General features: G+C 35.9%; 1 protein-coding gene across 4 annotated transcripts in view; it reads right to left on the bottom strand.

Moving 5' to 3' along the window:
- Positions 1-214: 214 nt before the first annotated feature.
- LOC123527559 (sex peptide receptor-like) overlaps positions 215-23,785 on the bottom strand; it is a 35,932-nt gene continuing 12,361 nt past the window's right edge. Inside the window, exons 1-2 of one of the 4 annotated variants that reach the window (XM_045307095.2) lie at positions 14,461-14,559; positions 215-1,692 (exon numbers count right to left, since the gene is read on the bottom strand). In XM_045307095.2, coding sequence (XP_045163030.1) covers positions 463-1,683 — 1,221 coding nt within the window. In that variant the 5' untranslated portion in view covers positions 1,684-1,692; positions 14,461-14,559 and the 3' untranslated portion in view covers positions 215-462. Of the gene's footprint in view, positions 1,693-6,007; positions 6,152-9,675; positions 9,824-14,460; positions 14,560-23,785 lie in introns of those variants that run through there. The other 3 variants (XM_045307094.2, XM_045307093.2, XM_053523522.1) reach the window with 3 other exon arrangements.

Below are 23,785 nucleotides of genomic sequence, written 5' to 3'. Positions count from 1 at the left end.
CTGTCGACACACGTTTTCTCTTCTGTAAAAACACCCCCGAAAAGTGACAAGAACAGCAGTTTTATGCTAGAACGTTTAAGATTGACTGATTTGTCATGAAGACATTGCCTGTTTCCCCTTGACACTAGAGCTATCTGTCATTTCGGTATGGTCAACTTCCGGCTTAAATGGACCTCTCTTATACTTTTTGAAAATTTGCATATGTCCAAACCAGTATTGTTGGTTATGGTCTTTATTACTGGATAATTAGTAATTTGAAATAAACAACTTCAACAAGCATTCCTTTAGATAAGCAGATATCTATGATAAAAAATATACATGTAATGATGTACTGCAGGAAAATATGCTCCTGCGAATTGATGAACACTGTTGTGCACATAGGTAATAAATATTTGAAGCGACCGATCATTTACACATGAACGCGTAGGTAACGATAACAAAACCAAGCGTCCTGCAAATATTCTATTTCAGTTCAGTGTCCGTTTCAGTTGTCATACCAACAAGTTCCAAACCACCACCACTCGATGACGTCACTTCACCCTCCAGACGTTCGAAATCAGCTGGACGACACGTCACCAAACGTAACAAACTCTTTATGCATGAACGGAAACTCCGTATTATTATACAATAAACCCAAAAGTTCAGATGAAAACTGACCACCAGTAAGACCTCATAGATACAATGTATGAGTCTGTTGGTACGAAGCGGGAAGATACGTTTTCCCGCGTGTCTGAGACTGACGGTGATCAAGTAAAAAATGCCGTAAGGCAGTTCCGGCACGAGGAATATCACGACAACAAAAATCACCACCAGGGTAACGTTGCGTTGATTTTGACTACGCTTATCGGCTCTGTTGTACACGCTCGATTCGTGTCCAAACTCTTTCAATGTTCTGACCATCTTTATGGCCAGGACGGCCAATGCAAACGACGGCAGCAGATGACATAGAAGCATAGTAAGCCAAATGTAAGCACATGTCCAGCCGCACGGTTCCTGGATACTCCATTCACACATTCCATTCACAGCTTTGATATCAAATGCATGATATATATGTAAAGCGAAGGACAGGATATATATCATCAATATTGCCGCTAGTGTCTTTGGTACTGTGCAGAATTTCTTTGCCAAGTTTGGATACCGAACTTGTAAGAATCTATGGACGCCTAGCAACAGTGTTTCCCAAACAGATACAGTATGAAAGGCACGTGAAATGTATAACCTTGTAATCATTGCCGCATTGCACCAGTCTTTGGTAAGAACAAAATTTTCTTTCGTAAAAATGTGAAACGTGGCCGGTAACGTAACAAGTCCTGTAAGGGAATCAGACACAGCGATGAAAACTAATATCAAATTTGTTGCATTGCGCATGCGTTTGCGCAAGAACCCACCAATTACAAGGCAGTTGCAGCACGTGGTGAATATTACCAAAACAGGCCATATGTAGCCTAAGATGGGTATTTCAAAGTCGAATATTTCGTAGAGGTGGTCGTAGTAGTAATATTCATCATAGCTGTAGTAATTATCATCATAATCGTAATGTTCACTGTGACCTGCACGTGGCCCCTCGCTGTCATTTACGTGCGACGTGTAGTTGTAAGTGTCATTGTGTGGTCCAAAGTCATAGAAATTAGTTGAGGAGTTGCCCGAATATATTCCAGCCATGTGCCCGTTTTCTGTACCCATAATTTATCACTGAAAAAAAAAACGAAATGAAATTATACTACTACATGTGTCAAAACTTAAAAATATTCCTCTGTTCCCGAAATTAATGAAAAAGCGCGACTCTTCCGCAGTATGACTAAATAAAACCCGTCTGTACATGTCATGTTCATTTTCATTCATCAGAGGTTCGTTAAACTTAACTACAGAGAACCATGGTAAACCTCTGGTATGCGAGAATAGCACATGTTGCCGACAGTTTCAGAAGCCGACAGGCGGTAGTGAAATTAATTACTTTTAAGAAAAGAAAATTACTTCTGCTTTTGTTTTACAGTTATCCCTGGCCGATTGTATAGCTGTAAGCAGTTGTGCACACGCTTTTACAGTCATTATATTAATGTAAAGAAAGATCTGCTGTTTGTAAACATTTCGAAAAATGGAAAACATGCATGCCTACAGATATAATCTTCCTGATATCCACGATGCCATTTTTGACAATTTTACATACATTATAAGTCTATTATCGGAAGTCCAAAATTAGATGGGACAGACTTGTTAATAGAACGTTGTTTTTCATGATGTATTTCTTCATGAATTCGTCAGAAGAAAACACTACATGAAAAGAGGTAAAGTTAAATTCCATTTGGCATCAACTGGCAAAAAGAATACGAAGACTTCGGCAATTTTCTAGTCGCGCTAAATGTGTTGATACCTTGATGAAAAATGGTGCGAATTCTCTAAATGAAATATCATCAGAAACGTTTTCTCGTCCGACTTACAACATGTCGGTGGTTCCGCCCGTGTGCCCGCTCGTGTCTGAAATAATGTCAAGAGCACGGGTACCATGCGGCTGGACATATAGCCGTCGCGTTTACTACCCGCAGTGATTAGACCGTTATTTCTCATATTTGAAATTATTTACATTTATAGTACCAAATACCTTACTGCTTTCGGTTTTAATGCTTTGCTAAAATATTCAAAATTTGCCGATGATATCACAAAAAAAGATAGCCCTTACGCCATTTTTCAACCAACGGAAATGGATTGAATCTGGCTTAGCAATGAAAACGACTATACTCAGTTCCAAAAGAAAGCGTGCACTTAGTTTTCTGTTATTTTTTCTCGGTTATTTTCATGAAAACGTATAATGTTTGGTACCAAAATTTAAATCAGTTCGTAAAAAAATTGGTGCATTTCATATTTTGAGTTGCAGTCGCTTTAAGTGGTTGCTTTTAATCGAAATAGGACAAGTGTTTAAAATATTTAAACTTAAAAAGTGCACACTTTCTTTTGGAGCTGAGTATATGAACTAAAACGGTGTCGGCGTGACATTTAAGGAAACATGAACTGAAGAAGTTTACTTGTCAAAATATGAAAACTGCACTAAGCAATCCATTATCTTTTATCTTAATTATGAGAGTGTGGGAGGACCTGACGTTGGTCTCATAAACTTGTATAATGGGCTGCTGTCATAACTGATGGATGAATTTATGTCTTAATTATAGATTCGTTTGGCGTAAATATTATTTCACCGCAATTTTATTATAACGACTCTCTGTCTATATACAGATTAGCTTGAGAATTTTAAGGTTTAATACGACATGTTTGATAAAATCTAACGATTAATCCGCGACAAAAAGAATAGATATAGCCGGTTGGATTTGAATAATATTACTACTGAATGCACATAACTTCATGCATTCTTTCTTTAAATTTAGTAAACAAAATGTAAAACATTCATTTAGTATTTAAACTTTAAACTATGTAGAAAAGTTCTCAAGCGCGGCATTCTACGGAATTCCGTTAGGGCCATCGCCTTTGTATGTGTTGATCTGAAACGCGATACTCGATAGTACGATGATGAAAACGCGAAATCACGAAACTACGATAACGAAAACGCGACAGCACGATGATGATAACGCGATACTACGATAACGAAAACGCGATAATACGATAGTACGATGATGATAATGCGGTATACTATCGCGTTTTCACCATCGTACTGTCGTATTATCGCGTTTTCGTTATCGTAGTATCGTGATTTCGCAATATCATTATCGTACTATCGCGTTATCACCATCGTACTGTCGCGTTATCACGATCTTACTGTCGCATTATCATCATCGTACTGTCGCGTTATCACCATCGTATTGTCGCGTTATCACCATCGTACTGTCGCGTTATCATTATCGCACCATCGCCTTCCGGTGCGCATGTGCATGCTAAAAATGAGAAGATTAGAAGTTATACTTTTAGAACTACAGCTCCTGCTCTAGCGATAGGGCGATATGCAGATTCGAACGCGGGTGCTAGTGTGTGAAAATCTTGATTTGTATTGATGATCCTCCTATAGCTACAGCTGCTAGTTAGTCAAAAGCAAAAAATAATTAACATTTTTCCATGCTTTTTAGCTTTCGTCAATTCAAGAGTCATTTACAGAAAATGAATTTAGGGAGACAAAGCGTGTTGGATGTTGAACAGGTTCAGAATGCTGTGCAGATATAATTTTACTGCATTTCTCATTCCTGTAAAATCATAAATAGAATGTCTGAGTAAGGGGGCGTTAACTCACTTTTGGTTGTAAACTGCTTTACTTTTTATTTTATTTTTGCAGAAAATTGCCAGACTTTGATGCATTAAAAGAAACTATGTGCCATGAAAACTGCAAACAATATTCTTCGAATATTGCGATGCTCCGATTTCAGTGTTGTTATGCGTCTTACGGAATTCAACATCAATGACCTGAGCTTTACAAGACATGCATTTGCTTTTCAGTGTTGAAATATAAATCATCATATTTGTGAAAATATTCATCATCATATTTGTGAAAATATTCATGTCAGACCAAAATAAAAACAAACAAAAAACGCCCTGATCATGGTACAATATAACATTCTTTTTTTTCTTGTTATCATATACTATAAGAAAACTCAAACCGATTGACCTGCAGAGTTTTTGCCTAAGTACATATTTGGTTTTAGCTGAAAAAACTTTTTACAACCCATTAGCAAGCAATAGAAATCATTTTTAATTTCAACAGAGCTTAAATAACAAGATAAATAGAAACCAGAACATTGGAGAGGAAATTCTTCTGTGCGCATGGGCACCGGAAGGCGATAGTACGATGATGATAACGCGATAGTACGATGGTGTTAACGCGACAATACGATGGTGATAACGCGACAGTACGATGACGATAATGCGACAGTACGATGATGATAACGCGACAGTACGATGGTGATAACGCGATAGTACGATAATGATATTGCGAAATCACGATACTACAATAACGAAAATGCGATAATACGATAGTACGATGGTGAAAACGCGACAGTACGATGATGAAAACGCGATAGTGTATCGCATTATCATCATCATACTATCGTATTATCGCGTTTTCGTTATCGTAGTATTGCGTTATCATCATCGTGCTGTCGCGTTTTCGTTATCGTGGTTTCGTGATTTCGCGTTTTCATCATCGTACTATCGAGTATCGCGTTTCAGATCAATACATTCAAAAGCGATGGCCCTAACGGAATTCCGTAGCATTCCTGTAATGGAAACATGATCTAGCTTTTCGGAGAATTAAGATGTACTAGCACCATTCTCATTAAATATCAGTTTAATTAGCACTAATTAATTAATTAATCAATATATTAATATTTAATGTACATTTTTTCGCAATTCGAAGTTTGATTGTACTGAAGGCGTGCCTTTTTTTTCAAAAGAATTTTTTATTTTATATCTAAAATCGTAATATCTGTTTGGTACCTATATGTCTGATATGTTATTATTTATTTATTAGACTGCTATCTAAATCCTTCTGTATAACGAACTGAGCCGCGCCATGAGAAAACCAACATTGTGGCTTTGCGACCAGCATGGATCCAGACCAGCCTGCGCATCAGGATCCATGCTGTTCGCTAACAGTTTCTCTAATTCTAATAGGCTTTAAAAGCGAACATCATAGATCCTGACCAGACTACGCGGATGCGCAGGCTGGTCTGGATCCATGCTGGTCGCAAACCCACTATGTTGGTTTTCTCATGGCACGGCTCATTACTAATTTTTCACTACCGTACCTTATAGTAATGTTTAAAATATTTTTCTGTCAAAACATTTATAAAAGCACAAATTCCAAACCTGTTGCATGAAAAAATATTTTAAGTGTAATCCTCTTTGTTGGAACAAAATCATAATGAATGCAGTCTTTTCAAACAAAAACTACCCCCCTCCCCCACTAAAAAAAATTAACAAAAAAAAATAAAAAAAGGTTCATTAAGATTGAAAATAACTCGTATATTATTTTTTAAAAACTTTTACAATCAGTATTTCACTATCGACATACCTGGTATTGTATCCGTTCAGTCACTGAGCTGCGCGCTATCATGGGCGTACTGCGCGATTTCTTGCAATCTAAAGTTAATTATGTATCCTATACTATTTAAGTTGTTTGTGCAGCTCATCTTACTACATTTGTATATTCATTGTATTTAAAGTGCGCTTGATTTGCCAGCTGTGTAAAGTTAAGCTATTTGTGGAGTTAAAGCAATTAACCAAACCATATTATTACATTATACAGATAACTTGCGGACATGCTTAACCCGTTTAAACTTTAAAACTTAGGTGACATTAATTTACTGACACGATTTGGTGTCTTCGTGCACAATTTTCGCTGGTTTTTTTCAATGCCCATAGGATTCAGGGTCAGCTGGGTGGTTGTGGACGTCAGTCCTACATACATGACCCTTACTTCTGACAGTTTGGATTAAGTGAACCATTTAGCAGATTTGGTAAATCTTTAACATGGGTTAACAGGTGCCAGCCCGTTCTTAACGTAGATGTATGCAAAGTAGTAATTGTAATAAAACTTAGGGAATAGAAAACTATTGGAATATGGTACTAGGGAGAATCTTAAACTAAATAAAAAGACACGTGCAATGCCAAGAATTTAATCCCGCAAAAAATGTCAACTGCGGATAACGCAGCCCCTGTAGAGAAACACCGCAGCTAAGACAGTAGACATGTATATTGTATTTGCAATAGGGAGGCTTTGACTTTAGGGAGGTTAATATTTTGAACAAGAGGGCCGTGATGAGTTGCACTATATACATGTACATATATGGAAAGTGACCACTCCTCCTTACGGCCATGTTTTTCTTTTTTTTCTTTTGGATAAATTGGAAAAATTTGGTAGAGGGTCACACGATGACCATTTGTGTAAAATTATGATAAAAATCGAACCAGTTTCATGCAAGAAACATTTTTAAGCTTCCACTATAAACATTATAGGTGAAGTGACCACGCCCCTTGGCGGCCATCAAAATATTTTGAATATTCTTAGTAGAGGGTCAAGTAATGACCACGTTTGTGAAATAATTTCAAAATCCGGTTAGCAGTTTGGGGGATGTTGTTTGAATATTGTTTTTCCATATTTTAGCTCCGGCAGTCCCTATGTGCATGCAACCATGCGGAACGTTTTGAACAAGTTCAGTAGAAGAACATCACAGGAACATCTAAGCAAAGTTTCATCAACTTCCACCACACGGTTTCAGGGGAAATGTTGAAAGAGACGTTGTGCTCAGGTGAGCTAAAAATAATATATTGAGAAAGGAAACGTTAACTTCTGTAGGAAGGTATCTGCCTTGTCGTTAACATAGGTTAAACCTAAGACTGTATACTAGTATGTATTTGGTATAAAACGTCATTTTTTAAATCGTTTATACTTACAAAAAACTTAAATTTGTCAGTCGATATTAGTAGTGAAAATTAACCTCACATGTTTGAATCAGCAGTTTTTCTAACGTAACATGGTAGATTATCTTTTGTTTTATCATAAGTATAGGTGTGTGAAAAAAGTTAATATCATGCTTTTATTACAACAGTTCCAGTTAAATGGCCGCACTATCCGTCCAGATGCGGAAACAGTTTAACCTTGCCAACTTACGCAACACAGATACAGACTGGTTTATCTCATCATAAAATTTGACTTTCTTCGTAGCTAAAATTAAAAGTGTTTGGACACATCTAATATCAATTTGTTTGTCTGAGAAAACAATAAGTGTAGCAAGTGTTATCAGTTAGATGCGAAAATTTTGGGTACGGTATAGGTTAAACATGTTAGAACGAGTTCCGTCAATGATTGAACAGGCTTAAACCCTTGATAAATTTCTGTGAATGAATAATTTAACAAATTGGTCCATCGTTTGTCATTTAAAGAGCTTAATTCGTACTACATCCGTATCCTTTATACATGTATTTTATTAAGAAAATTCTGTCAACAGTGAAATTAAGGTTTAATAATTTTGTGAACGTAAAGGTGAAATCTTATTGCAAGCGCTTCTAATTATATGTATCCTTACGTCACCGTTTCAGCATTTTGAGTTGAACCTTTCCGCAAGTTTTCGTTGCGACCATTATTTAGTTTATATTAAGATTCTTTACTACAGCATCGCACAATTCTCGAGTGAACGTTATCTTATCTACCATACACTAACAGTTGGACTGCCGTGCAAGAATATGGATTGTCGTCTCAAATGTAGTATTGTAAAAATCATTAACTCAGAGAGTTGCATTTCACAACATGTGTTTTTCTCAAGTAAAGGATATATGAGTATAGCATATTTCATACTGTAACTGGAGGGAATATTTAAATGAGATTTATCACTTTAAAGACATTCAAAATTAAAACATTTCACCAAGAGATTTTTCGATTTTTTTTTTCATTTTGGGGGCAGATAATCGGTATTGAAGTTAACATTGATGCCTATGGGTAATATATAATTTCTTTGATTATGAGAATCTGAGCTTGAATTTCGAGAAAAATTTGCGATAGAAAGCTGCGTTATATGATTCTGATACAAATGTCAAAAAGAAATCTAAAATTCCCCGTAGGAAAAGGAGTTTTCAGGGGAGATAACTCATTAAAAAAATTATCAGGGGAGGTAATTTTATGGAAATTTTTGAGAACTTCTGTCACTATAAATTATAACTGGGCAATATGCACCTTATTTCTATCCTTTGACATTTTTAAAACTTACATTATCAAGTTGTATGTACGCCTTTGGTGAAATTGAGGCCTATTACGGGTAGTCAATGTGCAATGCGAAAGATATTACCTTCTTAATCTACGGTATATCGTTAGTCATTACGCAGTCGCGCGGTTTCTGCACGTACCAAGTAATACACGTGTGGCGAAAAAATTAATCCAGACAAATGCGTAATTGCACAACTGCCACTGTCCTGTAACTTTGCATGTCATTGTTCAGTACTTCAACCAAGATACATTTAATCAATAAATATTTAGACAGTTCTTGTTGTTTTGCACGCCGTTCACATTGTGGCTAAATTCAGTGGGAAAGATGAAACCATTTCGAGACAAATCCTATTTCAAAAGAAAATACGTCATATCAAATACAAACACTAACTGTGTTTATGTTTATTTATTCATTCATTAATAAGCCATGCCATGAGAAAACCAACATAGTGGGTTTGGTGCCAGTCTACTGTAAACCGAGCTTGCTTTAAGAAACTTTAAGGTTACAAATTCCCAGTTAGGCTTTTTTTAAGTTTTGTTAAACGGCACGCCTTTAACGCATTTCATTTTAGCAAAAAATGAACATTTGCAGAAAAATTAATGGTGACATACATTAATTATTCCTAGCCACGGCGTTTAATCCACACCAATTTTTATGGTAAAAATGTATCCATAACGCGTGTTTTTATCTACCGCATACTAGTATTTCGAAAAGTTATTAACACCGACGAAAATATTTTTTTTGTTCCTTTTTTGTTTAATTGTTTTTAAAAATCAGTCAAGTTATATAAAAAGTTCGATTTAGAAATACTCTTGTATATTTGTATAACTTTATTGGAAATAAATATATTCAAATAACCGAAATCAGTTACATTTCTGGTGTAAAAATACAATAAGAAATTAAAAAAAAAATGAAGTAAAGAGAATATATGATATTTTTTCCATGTAATGATAAATAGAGATTTTAGATATTCACGTACCTTCGAATTAACATGCCATGTTTCCGTCCTTACATAATATTTTGTACGTAATACTGCCTCAAGCCTTGCGCCAAAAAAATAATTATATACGCACGCGCACCAAACTACAACCATGGTCAGAAGTCACTGACTAAATTATCTACAACAAATAACGCTAGCCTGTTAAAAATAATTGCCGAACCATGGTCATTAAGAGGAAATACTGTTATGCAAAGCCAGAATATCATATTGATGTTCCGATTGAAATAACCGCACCCGATCAGTGATCTCACTGATCTCACTGCAACGAACAAATTCCCACTTTCATAATAATCCTGCATATATATAGGATTTCGGGCCAGCGAAGGGCTTGTCAAAGATTATTACATTGTTTTAACTGTGGCATTCAAAGCAGTGGACTGTAATAACTTACGTACACGGCCTTACACTTTTTCTTAATAAGATAACTTATTCTGGTATTTTATATAAATGATGGCATATATATGGTGACATTGACACAGAATACACACATTATAGTTGAAAGGATTGCATTTATTAATTCACATTATAATTGTCAGTCTGTAACTATTTAATAAAACCATGTGTTATTGAAATTATTAAACTTAGATGTGTAAGTTAATATCTATTTGATTTTGTTCACCATGTTCATTTGCAAAAAACAACAAAAGTAATTGAAAAATATACGAAAGGTAAAATATGTTTTTGAACCTTCTCCGGCGAAGATTTTTGTTCGTAGGCCTGGGTGTTTTGCATGGGAACGAGCAGAAAGAGCTTTCATGTTATAACAATAATATTACATTTTGTGTCTTTCCGCATTGAATTTATTGAACTCGTTGAATAAAATTGATAAAATGCTCGACAGAGCCCCGCAGTTTCGTATTTTATTCAACCCGTTTAATAAATTCAATGTGAAAAGACACTCATGTAATACCATCTATTCATATACCATCAAACCATTGAATGTTTATTACCTGCTCCTAGGCTCAGTAAAATTTAATGTTGAATTATAGGCCGATTAACACAAATTATGGGCCTGCGATTTATTTGAAATAATTGTGGGGGCGAGTTGGGTGCGGTTAAACAGAAAACACCTATGTTTATCTTTAATCAAAGTGTTCAAACACAAGAATGAATAGGATTGTTAAAAATGCAAAATATCTTTTTAGAAGATATGCATTCTTTTCTTCTGACGACCAGCGTTTTAGAAATTCATGTATTCCGCAACTTTAAATTATTATTTTTCATTTCCTCTTCTCCTAAGTTATTCAGTACAATGAAACAAAGTCTATTATACATAAATGAAAAAGTGAACGAAGCATTGCCCTGCAATAAAAAGTCCCTTACTGGATAGCAACTATTTTTGTGTAATGATCTGATATTTGTCAATGAAGTATAAACAATATTGTGCTAATATACAATATGTTATAAAAATAACGTTTTGATTAAAATGTGCATATAAAAAATCTAAAGTTGTCACGACTGCTTAATACATTTATGAATATTCTTACGACTTAAGAGCGTACAAGAAATTGAAGAAATCCGCACAGTCTGGTCAGGATCCATGCTGTTCGCTAACAGTTTCTCTAATTACAATAGACTTTAAAAGCGAACAGCATGGATCCTGACCAGAATGCGCGGATGCGCAGGTTGGTCGGGATCCATGCTGGTCGCAAACCCACTATGTTGGTTTTCTCATGGCACGGCTCAATTCTGTTTCATAAGGAATTATACACATTCGTCGGCCAAAAAAATCATGCATTTCCAACAAAACTGCATTATAAATTCGCAATGTATCCACAATGTTCAAAGATTGGGGAAACTATTACGTCATCCAGTATTGCAATCAGTTAACTTTATCATATCGTATACCGGTAGATAATCTTCTGGCTTATCATAATTTGAGGTGTGTGAAAAAAGTATACATCACGATTTTATCAAAACAGTTCCAGTTAAATGACCGCTCTATCCGTTCAAATGTGAAAAAGCTGATTTAAAAAAAAAGAGTTTACGTTCCAGATACATACTGATTAGCCTCGTGATAAAATTTCGACTTTCTTCTTTGCTTAAATACTTATGAGTTTAGAAACATCCTAAATTTTCAATTCGACTTCCTCTAAGAATGCAAATAATTTTTTAGTAAAACAGTTATAGATGAAGGGCTGTTATGTAGTTTAGCAAAACAGTTGCATATATTTACTAAATACAAGGTTTTGACCACATGATATAAAACGACAATAAACATAGAATTGGTAATCATAATTGAAGAAGGTTGAAACAGAACTGTGCGCGTACATGTAGGAATTATTATTATTGTCTTTCAAAATTGGCTTTTGATGGCGGAGAGTAGAAAGACGCCAGTTGCACCTCCAGGCATTGTTTCAAAGTCACCCGAGTAGAGTCACCTACCTTCCATAAGTCAGCTGTGTGGCTTCTTCACATAAAAGAATTCTACACCAAAGTGAGGTTTCGAACCCACAGCGGGGACGTACAAGTGATTCGAAATCAGCTACCTCATCCACTCGACAACAGGGGCCGCTTACCAGAACTTAGAACACGGGTACGATTCCCTATTAATTTTTCAGAAAACGTTTTTCTTTTATTTTTGTCCTAGTTGGAACCTTATAGCAGGCGCAGTTCTTTTTGTTTGTTAGTTAGTTTAAATTTTGGATTTTTTCCCTACTGCCCTTGTAAAACAGTCATCATGTTTGCCAAAACATTTCTCATACATATTATTGTAGGGCATTTGGCTTTTTCCTTTGCCAAACATCAAACGACGGAGACTGCACTTGCGAAAAATATGCGGGCTGTTGTCTTTAAAATGTCAAGTGTTGTAAACATCATTTAAGGTTAAGAGCTGCATTGAAATATTTCACGTCAGTATGTTGCAGAAAAAATATACGGTATCCTATTAGATTCATCATGCCATTATATTTTCTGCAAGTAATAAAAACGCACATGTGCGTATTATTTCATGGTTTTCAGAGGTTCGCTGAAATAAAATTCTACTTTATCACTCAGCTTTGACAACTGGATTATGAAGATATTAATAGAACCCCGTCCAAACGTCGAATCTTTAATATGAAAACACAACACGAAAAGCGAAGTACGAATTTCTGACATAGAATTAAGAAAAATCAACATTATTGCTGCATTTGTAAATTGAAAGTTATATATGTCAAATTTTAGAAACATGAGATATCAAAAATGCTTTATGAGTCCTGGAACTTTTTGACTGTACCTTGTATTACGCGGTCATTAATTCTGCTTTGGTCAGTTTCCTTTTTTATTGTATATATGAGCCGTGCCATGGGAAAGCCAACATAGTGGCTTTCCCACAAGCATCCGCGCAGTCTGGTCAGGATCCATGATGTTCGCTAACGGTTTCTCTAATTGCAGAAGGCTTTAAAAGCGAACAGCATGGATCCTGACCAGGCTGCGCGGTCGCAAACCCACTATGTTGGTTTTCTCATGGCACGGCTCATATATATTTTGCATATTGCAAACTTCTGTAACAGTTGTTTTTTGTAAACGCTGATACATCCCCAAAAGAAATATTTACATTTGTAGCCTGAATTCTGTAAGTTTTCTTCTCCCAATTATCACATTCAGTTAATAAATATCGATAACAATAATTCGTTATAAATGGTGACATGTCTGGCATTGTTGTTAATTTGATTTCCATTGTTCCGTCGTTCGATCAAAGTCTACTTTATTTCTTTTTTGTTGTCTTGCAAAACTTACATATATTTCTTGACAGATTCTATTCAAAGAAGGTAACGTCCTGTCCGATATATACACTGATTTGTCTCGTTTTACGCATTAGAACAGATAAAATCAATCGGCCACATCCTGCAAACCTGCACTTTTAAGTTTAATCATGGATAGAATTTCGTTTAGATAAGATATCCTATTTTGTTTCTTAATCCGTTTAATGCATTTAAAGTTTGTGGCTTTACTTTTGAATACCGGGATATTGCTTTTTTGTCGTCAATATATAAGGACCATAGATAACTGTGGTTAAAAAAACAAGAAGTAATGATCGTTGTTTCATAGAAACATATGTAGATATATTATAAATGTTAGAAATAATAATGCTTCTAACGTGGGATATTTTTGTTTGGTATGATATATAGTTCATGTCTTGAAAACTGGCACTGAAGTATAAGCTATTCTTCTGTATGCTGTAATAAATGGTTTCATATTTTTGGCTTCGATGTTTCCGTCAAATCTGACACGTTTTGTCTGGCCAGGCATGCATTTCCGTTATACAGAAAATGACAAATTAACAAAACCATTAAAACAATTACAATGTTGTTTAATTATTAAACAACATTGTTGAATCAAATAAATAAATGTCTCTGTGTAACCATTCATACTGTGTCAGACATGAAGTTTTGCTGTTTTGTGAGCAAGAAAATGTCCAAAAAAAAATAGCTAAATAAGTATAACACTGGTGGAAGTACACCAATGAAAATTATTTGTGGATTTCAATAATAGGTATACTGTTTGCGCTCATTCTGTTGCTAATTTGATCAAGCAGATCTTGTAGAGAATATAAAATTACTGCAAATACATGTAATTTATTGCTTAGTATAAATCCGCGAAGGAACTTGATGAAAATAAAACACTCATATAATCGTATATCATTATTATCAAATACATAGATGCTTTGAAATAAGTCACTTAAATTTCATGTCAAAAATATCTAAAAATAGTATGGCAATAAATAATGTATGAACATTTTCTTTAAGTATTGATATAGTTAGACATTTGTGATTTACGTACCTTATTCACAGTAAATTTCCGTCCTTATGTAATATATAACATGAAAATAGTATCATATACGCGCATGCCAAATACAACCATGATCATAAACCACTAACAAAACCATCTACAACAAATAACAATAGCCTGTTTTATGTGAGGAAAAATTCAAGCAGAATCTGATATAATTTAAAGGTGCAAAATAAAGACAAATGAATAGACATAAATCTTAAAAAAGACTACACATTTTGAAATATAGTACTAAACATTACGATAGCCGTGCAATATTCCCTTGAAATCAACACATGTACAGAGAAACAAACGATTGTTTCTGTATTTTCTTAGACTGACATGGGGGGTCATTTTGTCCTACTTTCGTGTTTATCGCTTTTCCGTAATCGGTCGGAAATTCTTCGGGATCACGTGATTTTAAAATTGTTTCAAACGAATATCCATTTAAGACGCGCAACAAAATAACTGTATTTCCATGATGGTAATTATGCACGACTTGCACGAAAAATTTGAGATGTACAAAATTTAAATTTAAAATTGACAGTGACATATATTAGGCCAAGACAATGTGTTTAATGTCTAAAATCTTATTAAATTAATGTAGCCATGTGTACATAAATAAGTGTATTTAGGTAAATTTCAATCATACTTTGTTTCTGCAGTGTAAGACATTTACTCATTTATATTCTTAAAATTATACTGAAAAGAGATTAACTGAAAAAGTTTACAGACGAAGTTGTAAAAACACTTTTATTCGGGAAGGGCCTGAATTGTCCTCCCGCAAACTTGTAGTTAAGCTGTATATTACCTGTATTATAAGAATGATTTTCATGAAGTTTTTGTGAGTTACAAAATTGTTAAATTCCATGTGCTAAGTTTGTAAAAATCACGTTATCGTTTGGGCATATGATATATTTTGCATCTATTTATAAATTATAGCCTCGTTTCGGAGGATTCTTCCGAAAAAGTCCGAAGATGCTCGACGGGTTCGTAAGCAGTCGGAAAGCATACTTTCGGTTTGACATAGGCAACATTTTTTATTTATTTGTTAGTTATTCTTGAACATATTCATGACTATTTGGTCAGAACCGATGAGTGGGCCAAATTTTCAGTAAATAGGAAGTCTCAGCTACAAACTCTGGTTTTCATATAATACTCGTTCGGGTTTTAGTAATGGACCTTTAAGAACAGTTCTTTTACTCACGCATGTTTGACCACCACACAAATACTATTGTTTTTATAAGAACTTCACTACGTGACTAAAAGCATCACCAGAAACAGAAAGTTTACGCGGAAAAGGCTGTTGAACTTAATTAGATGTAATACCGACCATGTCAAGTTACAATTTCGAACTAATATTTTCTTACTTTTACTGCAAGTGTCTAGTGAAGGATAGCTGATTTTGCCATTGTTGAATTTGCTAAAATGAAATTGTATTTTGTTTTGACAATGTTTCAACAATTTAAGTATTTTTTATATATCATTCGGTTTGTTTGATTCGCAACAATGTTAGTGTATATGCGCATATTTGTCGAAGTATATATATTTCCGATTATTTATCATTCATACTCTTCCTCACTGGAATTGTAAAATTATTCTATGATTTCAGTTCTATACTATTGCGGGCTTTACTTGAGATGACTAAAGGCAATCTCCAATTAGAGCTAAGGTAACCTTCGGAATCAAGTGCATTAGTGATAGGTGTTTAACAGCAGGGATTTTGAGTTAGCACAATTTAGGAATCATTGAATATATGGATATACAAACATTAAAACTATAAAGTGACAGTAATATCAATTGGGATTTAGATTTAAATTGAAACTTTTGTAAATGATTGGAATTTTAATTTGAATCAATACTATACTTTGGTTGGATTACCTTTTTTGTACTTAGCCCATGGATCATCTTTCTAACTCAGAAAGTATAGATTCCAAGTCTGGCCAAAAAATGCCAGCAGAAACGGACCAAAGTATGTCCACAACAGGCCAAAGTATGTCCATAGATGAGAGCCGAAGTATGCTCACCAACACTATGTTTTAATCATTTGAAAAAAAAAAAAAAAAAAAACCAACGATGAATCAGCAAGCAGCAATTTTGACAGTTTTAACAGGGGTTGTTAGCGAAAACTAAGTAGCTATTTCGGATTCTGCTCCTGCCGTTCTTATGATTTTGAGAATCAAGAAGATACTAGCAGTGAAAAAATTGACAGTGACAACAGGAGATTGGATTCAGTGGCAAGCTTCGAACCGATGTATGCAAATAGTGATTTTATGGGAGACAAGTGAATGAAAAGCTTACAAAAATGTCCATACGTCCTTGCGAAAGTTTTTCGGAAAAAACACCAGAACACACTGAAGGACAAGTACAAACTGCCAAACAATTGTGAGAACAAGAACGTTCCTAAAGCAAATATAGAAATGAGGGAAGATGCCAGTGTTTGTAAAAGACATAAGCATGGCATAGGTGAATCCATTGATTGGCAAAGCAGTCGTCTCGATGTTTGAGTTGGCCAATGAAGTCTTAACTACCAAAAGCCGGAATAACCAGCAAAGTCCCGATGTTTGAGTTGGCCAGTGAAGCCGTAACTACCAAAAGCCAGCATCACCAGCAAAGTCCCGATGTTTGAGTTTGCCAATGAAGCCTCAACTACCAAAAGCCAGCATCACCAGCAAAGTCTCGATGTTTGAGTTGGCCAATGAAGCCTCAACTACCAAAAGCCAGCATCACCAGCAAAGTCCCGATGTTTGAGTTGGCCAATGAAGCCTCAACTACCAAAAGCCAGCATCACCAGCAAAGTCCCGATGTTTGAGTTGGCCAATGAAGCCTTAACTACCAAAAGCCAGCATCACCAGCAAAGTCCCGATGTTTGAGTTGGCCAATGAAGCCTTAACTACCAAAAGCCAGCATCACCAGCAAAGTCCCGATGTTTGAGTTGGCCAATGAAGCCTTAACTACGAAAAGCCAGCACCACCAGCAAAGTCCCGATGTTTGAGTTGGCCAATGAAGCCTCAACTACCAAAAGCCAGCATCACCAGCAAAGTCCCGATGTTTGAGTTGGCCAATGAAGCCTCAACTACCAAAAGCCAGCATCACCAGCAAAGTCCCGATGTTTGAGTTGCCAATGAAGCCTCAACTACCAAAAGCCAGCATCACCAGCAAAGTCCCGATGTTTGAGTTGGCCAATGAAGCCTCAACTACCAAAAGCCAGCATCACCAGCAAAGTCCCGATGTTTGAGTTGGCCAATGAAGCCTTAACTACGAAAAGCCAGAATAACCAGCAAAGTCCCGATGTCTGAGTCGGCCAATGAAGACTAAACTACCAAAAGCCAGCACCACCAGCAACGTCTCGATGTCTGAGTTGGCCAATGAAGACTTAACTACCAAAGGCCAGCATCACCAGCAAAGTCTCGATGTCTGAGTTGGCCAATGAAGACTTAACTACCAGCATCACCAGCAAAGTCCCGGTGTTTGAGTTGGCCAATGAAGCCTTAACTACCAAAAGCCAGCATCACCAGCAAAGTCCCGATGTTTGAGTTGGCCAATGAAGACTTAACTACCAAAAGCCAGCATCACCAGCAAAGTCCCGATGTTTGAGTTGCCAATGAAGCCTCAACTACCAAAAGCCAGCATCACCAGCAAAGTCTCGATGTCTGAGTTGGCCAATGAAGACTTAACTACCAGCATCACCAGCAAAGTCCCGATGTTTGAGTTGGCCAATGAAGCCTTAACTACCAAAAGCCAGCATCACCAGCAAAGTCCCGATGTTTGAGTTGGCCAATGAAGCCTTAACTACCAAAAGCCAGCATCACCAGCAAAGTTCCGATGTTTGAGTTGGCCAATGAAGCCTTAACTACCAAAAGCCAGCATCACCAGCAAAGTCCCGATGTTTGAGTTGGCCAATGAAGCCTCAACTACCAAAAGCCAGCATCACCAGCAAAGTTCCGATGTTTGAGTTGGCCAATGAAGCCTCAACTACCAAAAGCCAGCATCACCAGCAAAGTCCCGATGTTTGAGTTGGCCAATGAAGCCTTAACTACCAAAAGCCAGCATCACCAGCAAAGTCTCGATGTTTGAGTTGGCCAATGAAGCCTTAACTACCAAAAGCCAGCATCACCAGCAAAGTCCCGATGTTTGAGTTGGCCAATGAAGCCTTAACTACCAAAAGCCAGCATCACCAGCAAAGTCCCGATGTTTGAGTTGGCCAATGAAGCCTTAACTACCAAAAGCCAGCATCACCAGCAAAGTTCCGATGTTTGAGTTGGCCAATGAAGCCTTAACTACGAAAAGCCAGCACCACCAGCAAAGTCCCGATGTCTGAGTCGGCCAATGAAGACTTAACTACCAAAGGCCAGCACCACCAGCAAAGTCTCGATGTCTGAGTCGGCCAATGAAGACTTAACTACCAAAGGCCAGCACCACCAGCAAAGTCCCGATGTCTGAGTCGGCCAATGAAGACTTAACTACCAAAGGCCAGCACCACCAGCAAAGTCCCGATGTCTGAGTCGGCCAATGAAGACTTAACTACCAAAAGCCAGCACCACCAGCAAAGTCTCGATGTCTGAGTCGGCCAATGAAGACTTAACTACCAAAGGCCAGCACCACCAGCAAAGTCTCGATGTCTGAGTTGGCTAATGAAGAAATAACTACCAGCATCACCAGTAATGTTGTCATCTCAGATAGAACAAATCGTTTGCTTCTTATGTCGTCTGCTTTCACAGAGTTAAATCAGATTAGGCGTGTCAATTTTAATCGAGACTTACCTGCACAGTTCAGGGGCCGACTATGTAGCCAAAGCAATAAAATCTTTGTTTTGTTTATATTCTTCCGTTTTGATACAATAAATTTACAACTATATTTCAACAAACCACTTAAAGCATGAAATAAAACCATTGAGGTATGCTCAATTGTACCGTAAATCTCCGCAGAGTGGGCTACATTTTTGGACCGATGACCGATAAACACGTGCAGTCTTGCCAAACCTCTATCCTAGGACAACATACACCGTTTGCACTACGTCACCCCATTCCATTACAAAATTCTCTGAGATAAGCACTGTATATTTCGTTGTGGCTGAACTCACTTTAATTGTGAGAGAAGTGAAACATGTCACAAGGTTATTTTAACATTGAGGAAGCTGAAAAAAGTATACAACTGTCAAGGCTGTACCGAAATAACTTGATATGCTTTCATACGACCACCTGGTTCATAGGTTTTAAACTAAAATGGGAGACACTGCAATCTTAACTGCATTACTGAGCTCTGATTCAGCAATAATTCGAGGATTTTGAGAATTCTTTCAAAACTGTTGACCTACTATCACCTAGGCATGTATTTAAATTCTGAAACTCAGACATAACTGCGGCAAATAGTCAATATGTCATAATTTGGTTTAAAGCAAATTTCATGGAAAAAAATCGCTAAACTGATTTTAAGTCTTTACTTTTAGACTAAATGGACAATATACGATCTTATAGCGTTTATAAAAGGGAAATACTTTGAAAGAAAATATGCTATTCATTTATAACTGTAAAATGATATCAATAAAATTAATATAAATAGCTGAAGGCGTGTACATTTCGGAAACGCTATAAATTCACAGAATCAATGGGGAAAAAAAACAACAACATAAAATATATGTTACAATTTTGATACAAAACGTATTTTCTGACACTGAGAAATTAACTGGTACTTGATACAAACGTAATAATGATATAGATTGGCTGATTTTTTTTGTCGTTGAAAATTTCAGATTTATTGTATCAAAATGATATATAATGTGTAAATAAATTAACATGAAATGCCACTTAGACGATTCCCTACTTTCACCGTTTGAATAGTTATGTGAACATGTTGCTTTAAGATCAAAGTAGCCCGATTTGAGATATGTTTAAGTAATAAATTACTTAGTCATAGGTGTTATAGTCCAGTTATTTTAATGTGTTGCATAATTTATGTTTATATTTGGCTAGGATCTGTAACGACAAGTTATATTTTAAATCAAGATAAATTTTGCATACGGTATCAATTTACGTACAAGATTTACTTAATGTTATGCGCTTATTAGCATGTAAACATAGCGTTTTAGTTAGTAATAGCACTGTCAGATGATAGTTAAATCCAGCAAATGATACAGCTGACCAAAATTTGAGCCGCACCACGAGAAATCCGCACCGTCTGGTCAGAATCCATGCTGTTCGCTTTCAAAACCTATTGCAATTAGAGAAACCGTTAGCGAGCAGCATGGATCCTGACCAGACTGCGCGGATGCCTCTATTTGATCTTCCGTTTGAAACACATAGTTGTTTTGTGTATTTGTCCGCGGGATTGTTGTTGACCGAAATAGAAGGTCGAGGTCAAGGTTACCAAAATATTCGGCTCAAGGGTTTCTGCAGACGATAATGCACAAAACAAACGTGTATTATCGCTATTCTGGCGTTACAACATGACACGAAGGCTAAATGTATTGCTTCCACATGCGAATTTACGATACCAATGCAATTAAATATTTTCATATATTTTATTAAGTAGAATTTTACTTAAAAATAAAGAATGCAATATTAAGTTAAAGGTTACATATGCTTTTGTTACTTTTTTTTTATAGTTATTATATCTTATCTTAAAATAGGTTGATATGAACTTGAAGTATTCAAGTAATTTATGTAGATTCTCATGAAGTATTTTAAATGGTTATACCTAGAGAGCGCTTGTGTATATTTGCGTTTAAATAAGGTGACGCCCAGTTTGAAACACAATAAACAGCGGCGCAAGAATAAATATTTTGCCATGGCACAGCATTTCAGAAATAAAAGTCAGGTATTGAATGTAGCGAATTTTCTTATTAACACATGGAATATTTTCCGGTTAATACACTGGCGGTTCCAGTGAAAAAAATCTTTTTCTTTTTTCTTTTTTTGGTTGGATTTAACGTCGCACCGACACATGAATGGTCATATGGCGACTTTCCAGCTTTAATGGTGGAGGAAGACCCCAGGTGCCCCTCCGTGCATTATTTCATCACGAGCGGGCACCTGGGTAGAACCACCGACCTTCCGTAAGCCGGCTGGATGGTTTCCTCACACGAAGAATTCAACGCCCCGAGTGAGGCTCGAACCTACATCGATGAGGGCCAAGTGATTTTTTTATGCAGGAATAAAGGGTAGATCGACTTATTCGGCAATCAAACTTACGTCCTCTTTTGTTCGTAGTCCTATTGATATAGAAAAATGCGAACATGTATCATTAAAAGTGAAAGGGTGATTGACTAACTTAAAAATGCGTAAAAGTATTTTGTGAGACTATCAGTCATCCAAGCTTTTATAGTCTTAATATACAATCATCAAAAAGCAATTTGTTGTAAAAAATAAAATACAATTTTGATTTACATAAAATACGTTTTGATCTTGTATAAAATGTCGATCAATTTCTCCCCTTTTGAACTTTAATTCCCCTTATAATCAAAGATAATAACAAAACTAAACGTATAATCTGAGAATAAAATATCCTGTTCGCATCTCTTCTCAGACGTGAAATATACTGAAATGCGTTGAATTTTTTAAATACTTACAGCATCAATATAAATAATTCAAGTCTGTATCATGTTTATTTTATAATTCAAATAAATATCCCAGTTAATACTTTGAATTAACGGGCAGCAAAATGCATAGAATAATGTCTGAGAGTTTGTTCGCTCGAGAATATATAACTTACGTTTAACTTCCGCTACTATAGGAGAGAAGAAGGGGTTTTAACTTTTATTTAAGAAAGCCACACTTCATTAAATTCAACCCGCTGAACTTACTCCTTTTTGCTTCGTTCAATGATCCTTTTCAAGACATAAAATTCCTACCTGTTCTTGTATCCGTGTGAATGCATGTTATCATGGGCTAACGTACTGCTTGATTAATTGCAAATTAAAGTTAATTATGTATCCCCCGTTCTAAAGTGAACGTATTATTTAAATACTGCCTACATTGATCATTAAACTACATCTACACATTTAAATAGACTGTATTAAGAAAGGCTCATGTCAGACTGTATAAAAGTCAAGTTAATTGTGGAGTCCTAACCATTAATAATGCCCTATAATACATGTATTATATAAGGAAATGCTTCCCGTTTAAATTACTAATTTCTTAATTTACTACGAACGGTTTAATATAGCTGGACTGTTCTAAACTGTACCTCTTGATCTCTTCGTGTGCATGTAGATCACAGACTAGAACTAAGCATTATACCTTGGTATTCGCCATTTCCTTTTTCCCGCCAGTATCTAAATTTATTCCTGAACAAAAGGTATACCAAGTTCCCCTTTAACCTTAATAGCTAACAAAAAACTTAGTCAAAACCCTACAATAAACGAAATTACAGTGAAGGACATTGTCGAATTGATAAATGCCAACTAAAACTTTCATGGTGTTGAAGAAGCGAAACCGCAGGGAAGACATTTTTAGAAATTATATAGTATACCTCTGTCAAATACTCGCGTAATTCTAGTCGCGTTTGTCATTCTGGGCATGTATTATCAAACAGTAAACAGATTTTTTTTTTACATTGAAAGCTTGCATATTATCTTTTGTCTTATCAAAAATTAAGGGGAACAAGTAAACATCCTGATCTTATCAAAACAGTTCCAGCTAAATGACCGCTCTATCCGTCCAGATGCGGAAAGTTGATTTAAAACAACTTACGCAATCCAGATACAACTTGGTTTTATATCAAGATTAAATTAAATTTTCTTCTTAAGTTTTCAGACATATCCTGAATTTCAATTTGCTTCTTCTATGAAAACAATGAATTTTATTGAAGTGAAGTGGTTAAAAATTTCGATATCTTTATCAATTAACACAATAGTATTAAAAGGCTGATGATTCAAACTTGTGTGCGCGCGCGCACGTGCAACGATTATACTATAATTTTATTTCAAACAAATATCCGAGCTAGTCAGCTGCCGGTTTATTTATTATGCTAATGTTCAATATAACAGACGGAACGTCTTGTGAAGACTGGTATTCCGCAAACAGGAAACAGCTTCAGAAAGTGTATATTGCTATAGCTGGTTCTCACGTTATCAAAGCATTTGTAATTGGTTGCACAGAAAATAAGGTAAAAAGCTTCCATGTGATTCGAAAAACTCGGTCTTCTTCGTTGTTTTTAAACAAAATTCCTATCTTAACACCGACCCGTCCCGAATTAGTACTGAAAATATACAATAGGTGTCACATTTTTCTACGGATACATGTTCTTTGAAAGTTTTAACCCTTAGCCTGCTGGCGGCAAGTGATTCTGCCTTTGCGACCAGTGCAGATCAAGATCTGCCTGCACATCATGGTCTGCA

This window comes from Mercenaria mercenaria, chromosome 14 (assembly GCF_021730395.1).
Source record: "Mercenaria mercenaria strain notata chromosome 14, MADL_Memer_1, whole genome shotgun sequence".
Classification (NCBI taxonomy): Eukaryota; Metazoa; Mollusca; class Bivalvia; order Venerida; family Veneridae; genus Mercenaria; species Mercenaria mercenaria.
This window is presented reverse-complemented; position numbering and strand designations above follow the sequence as displayed.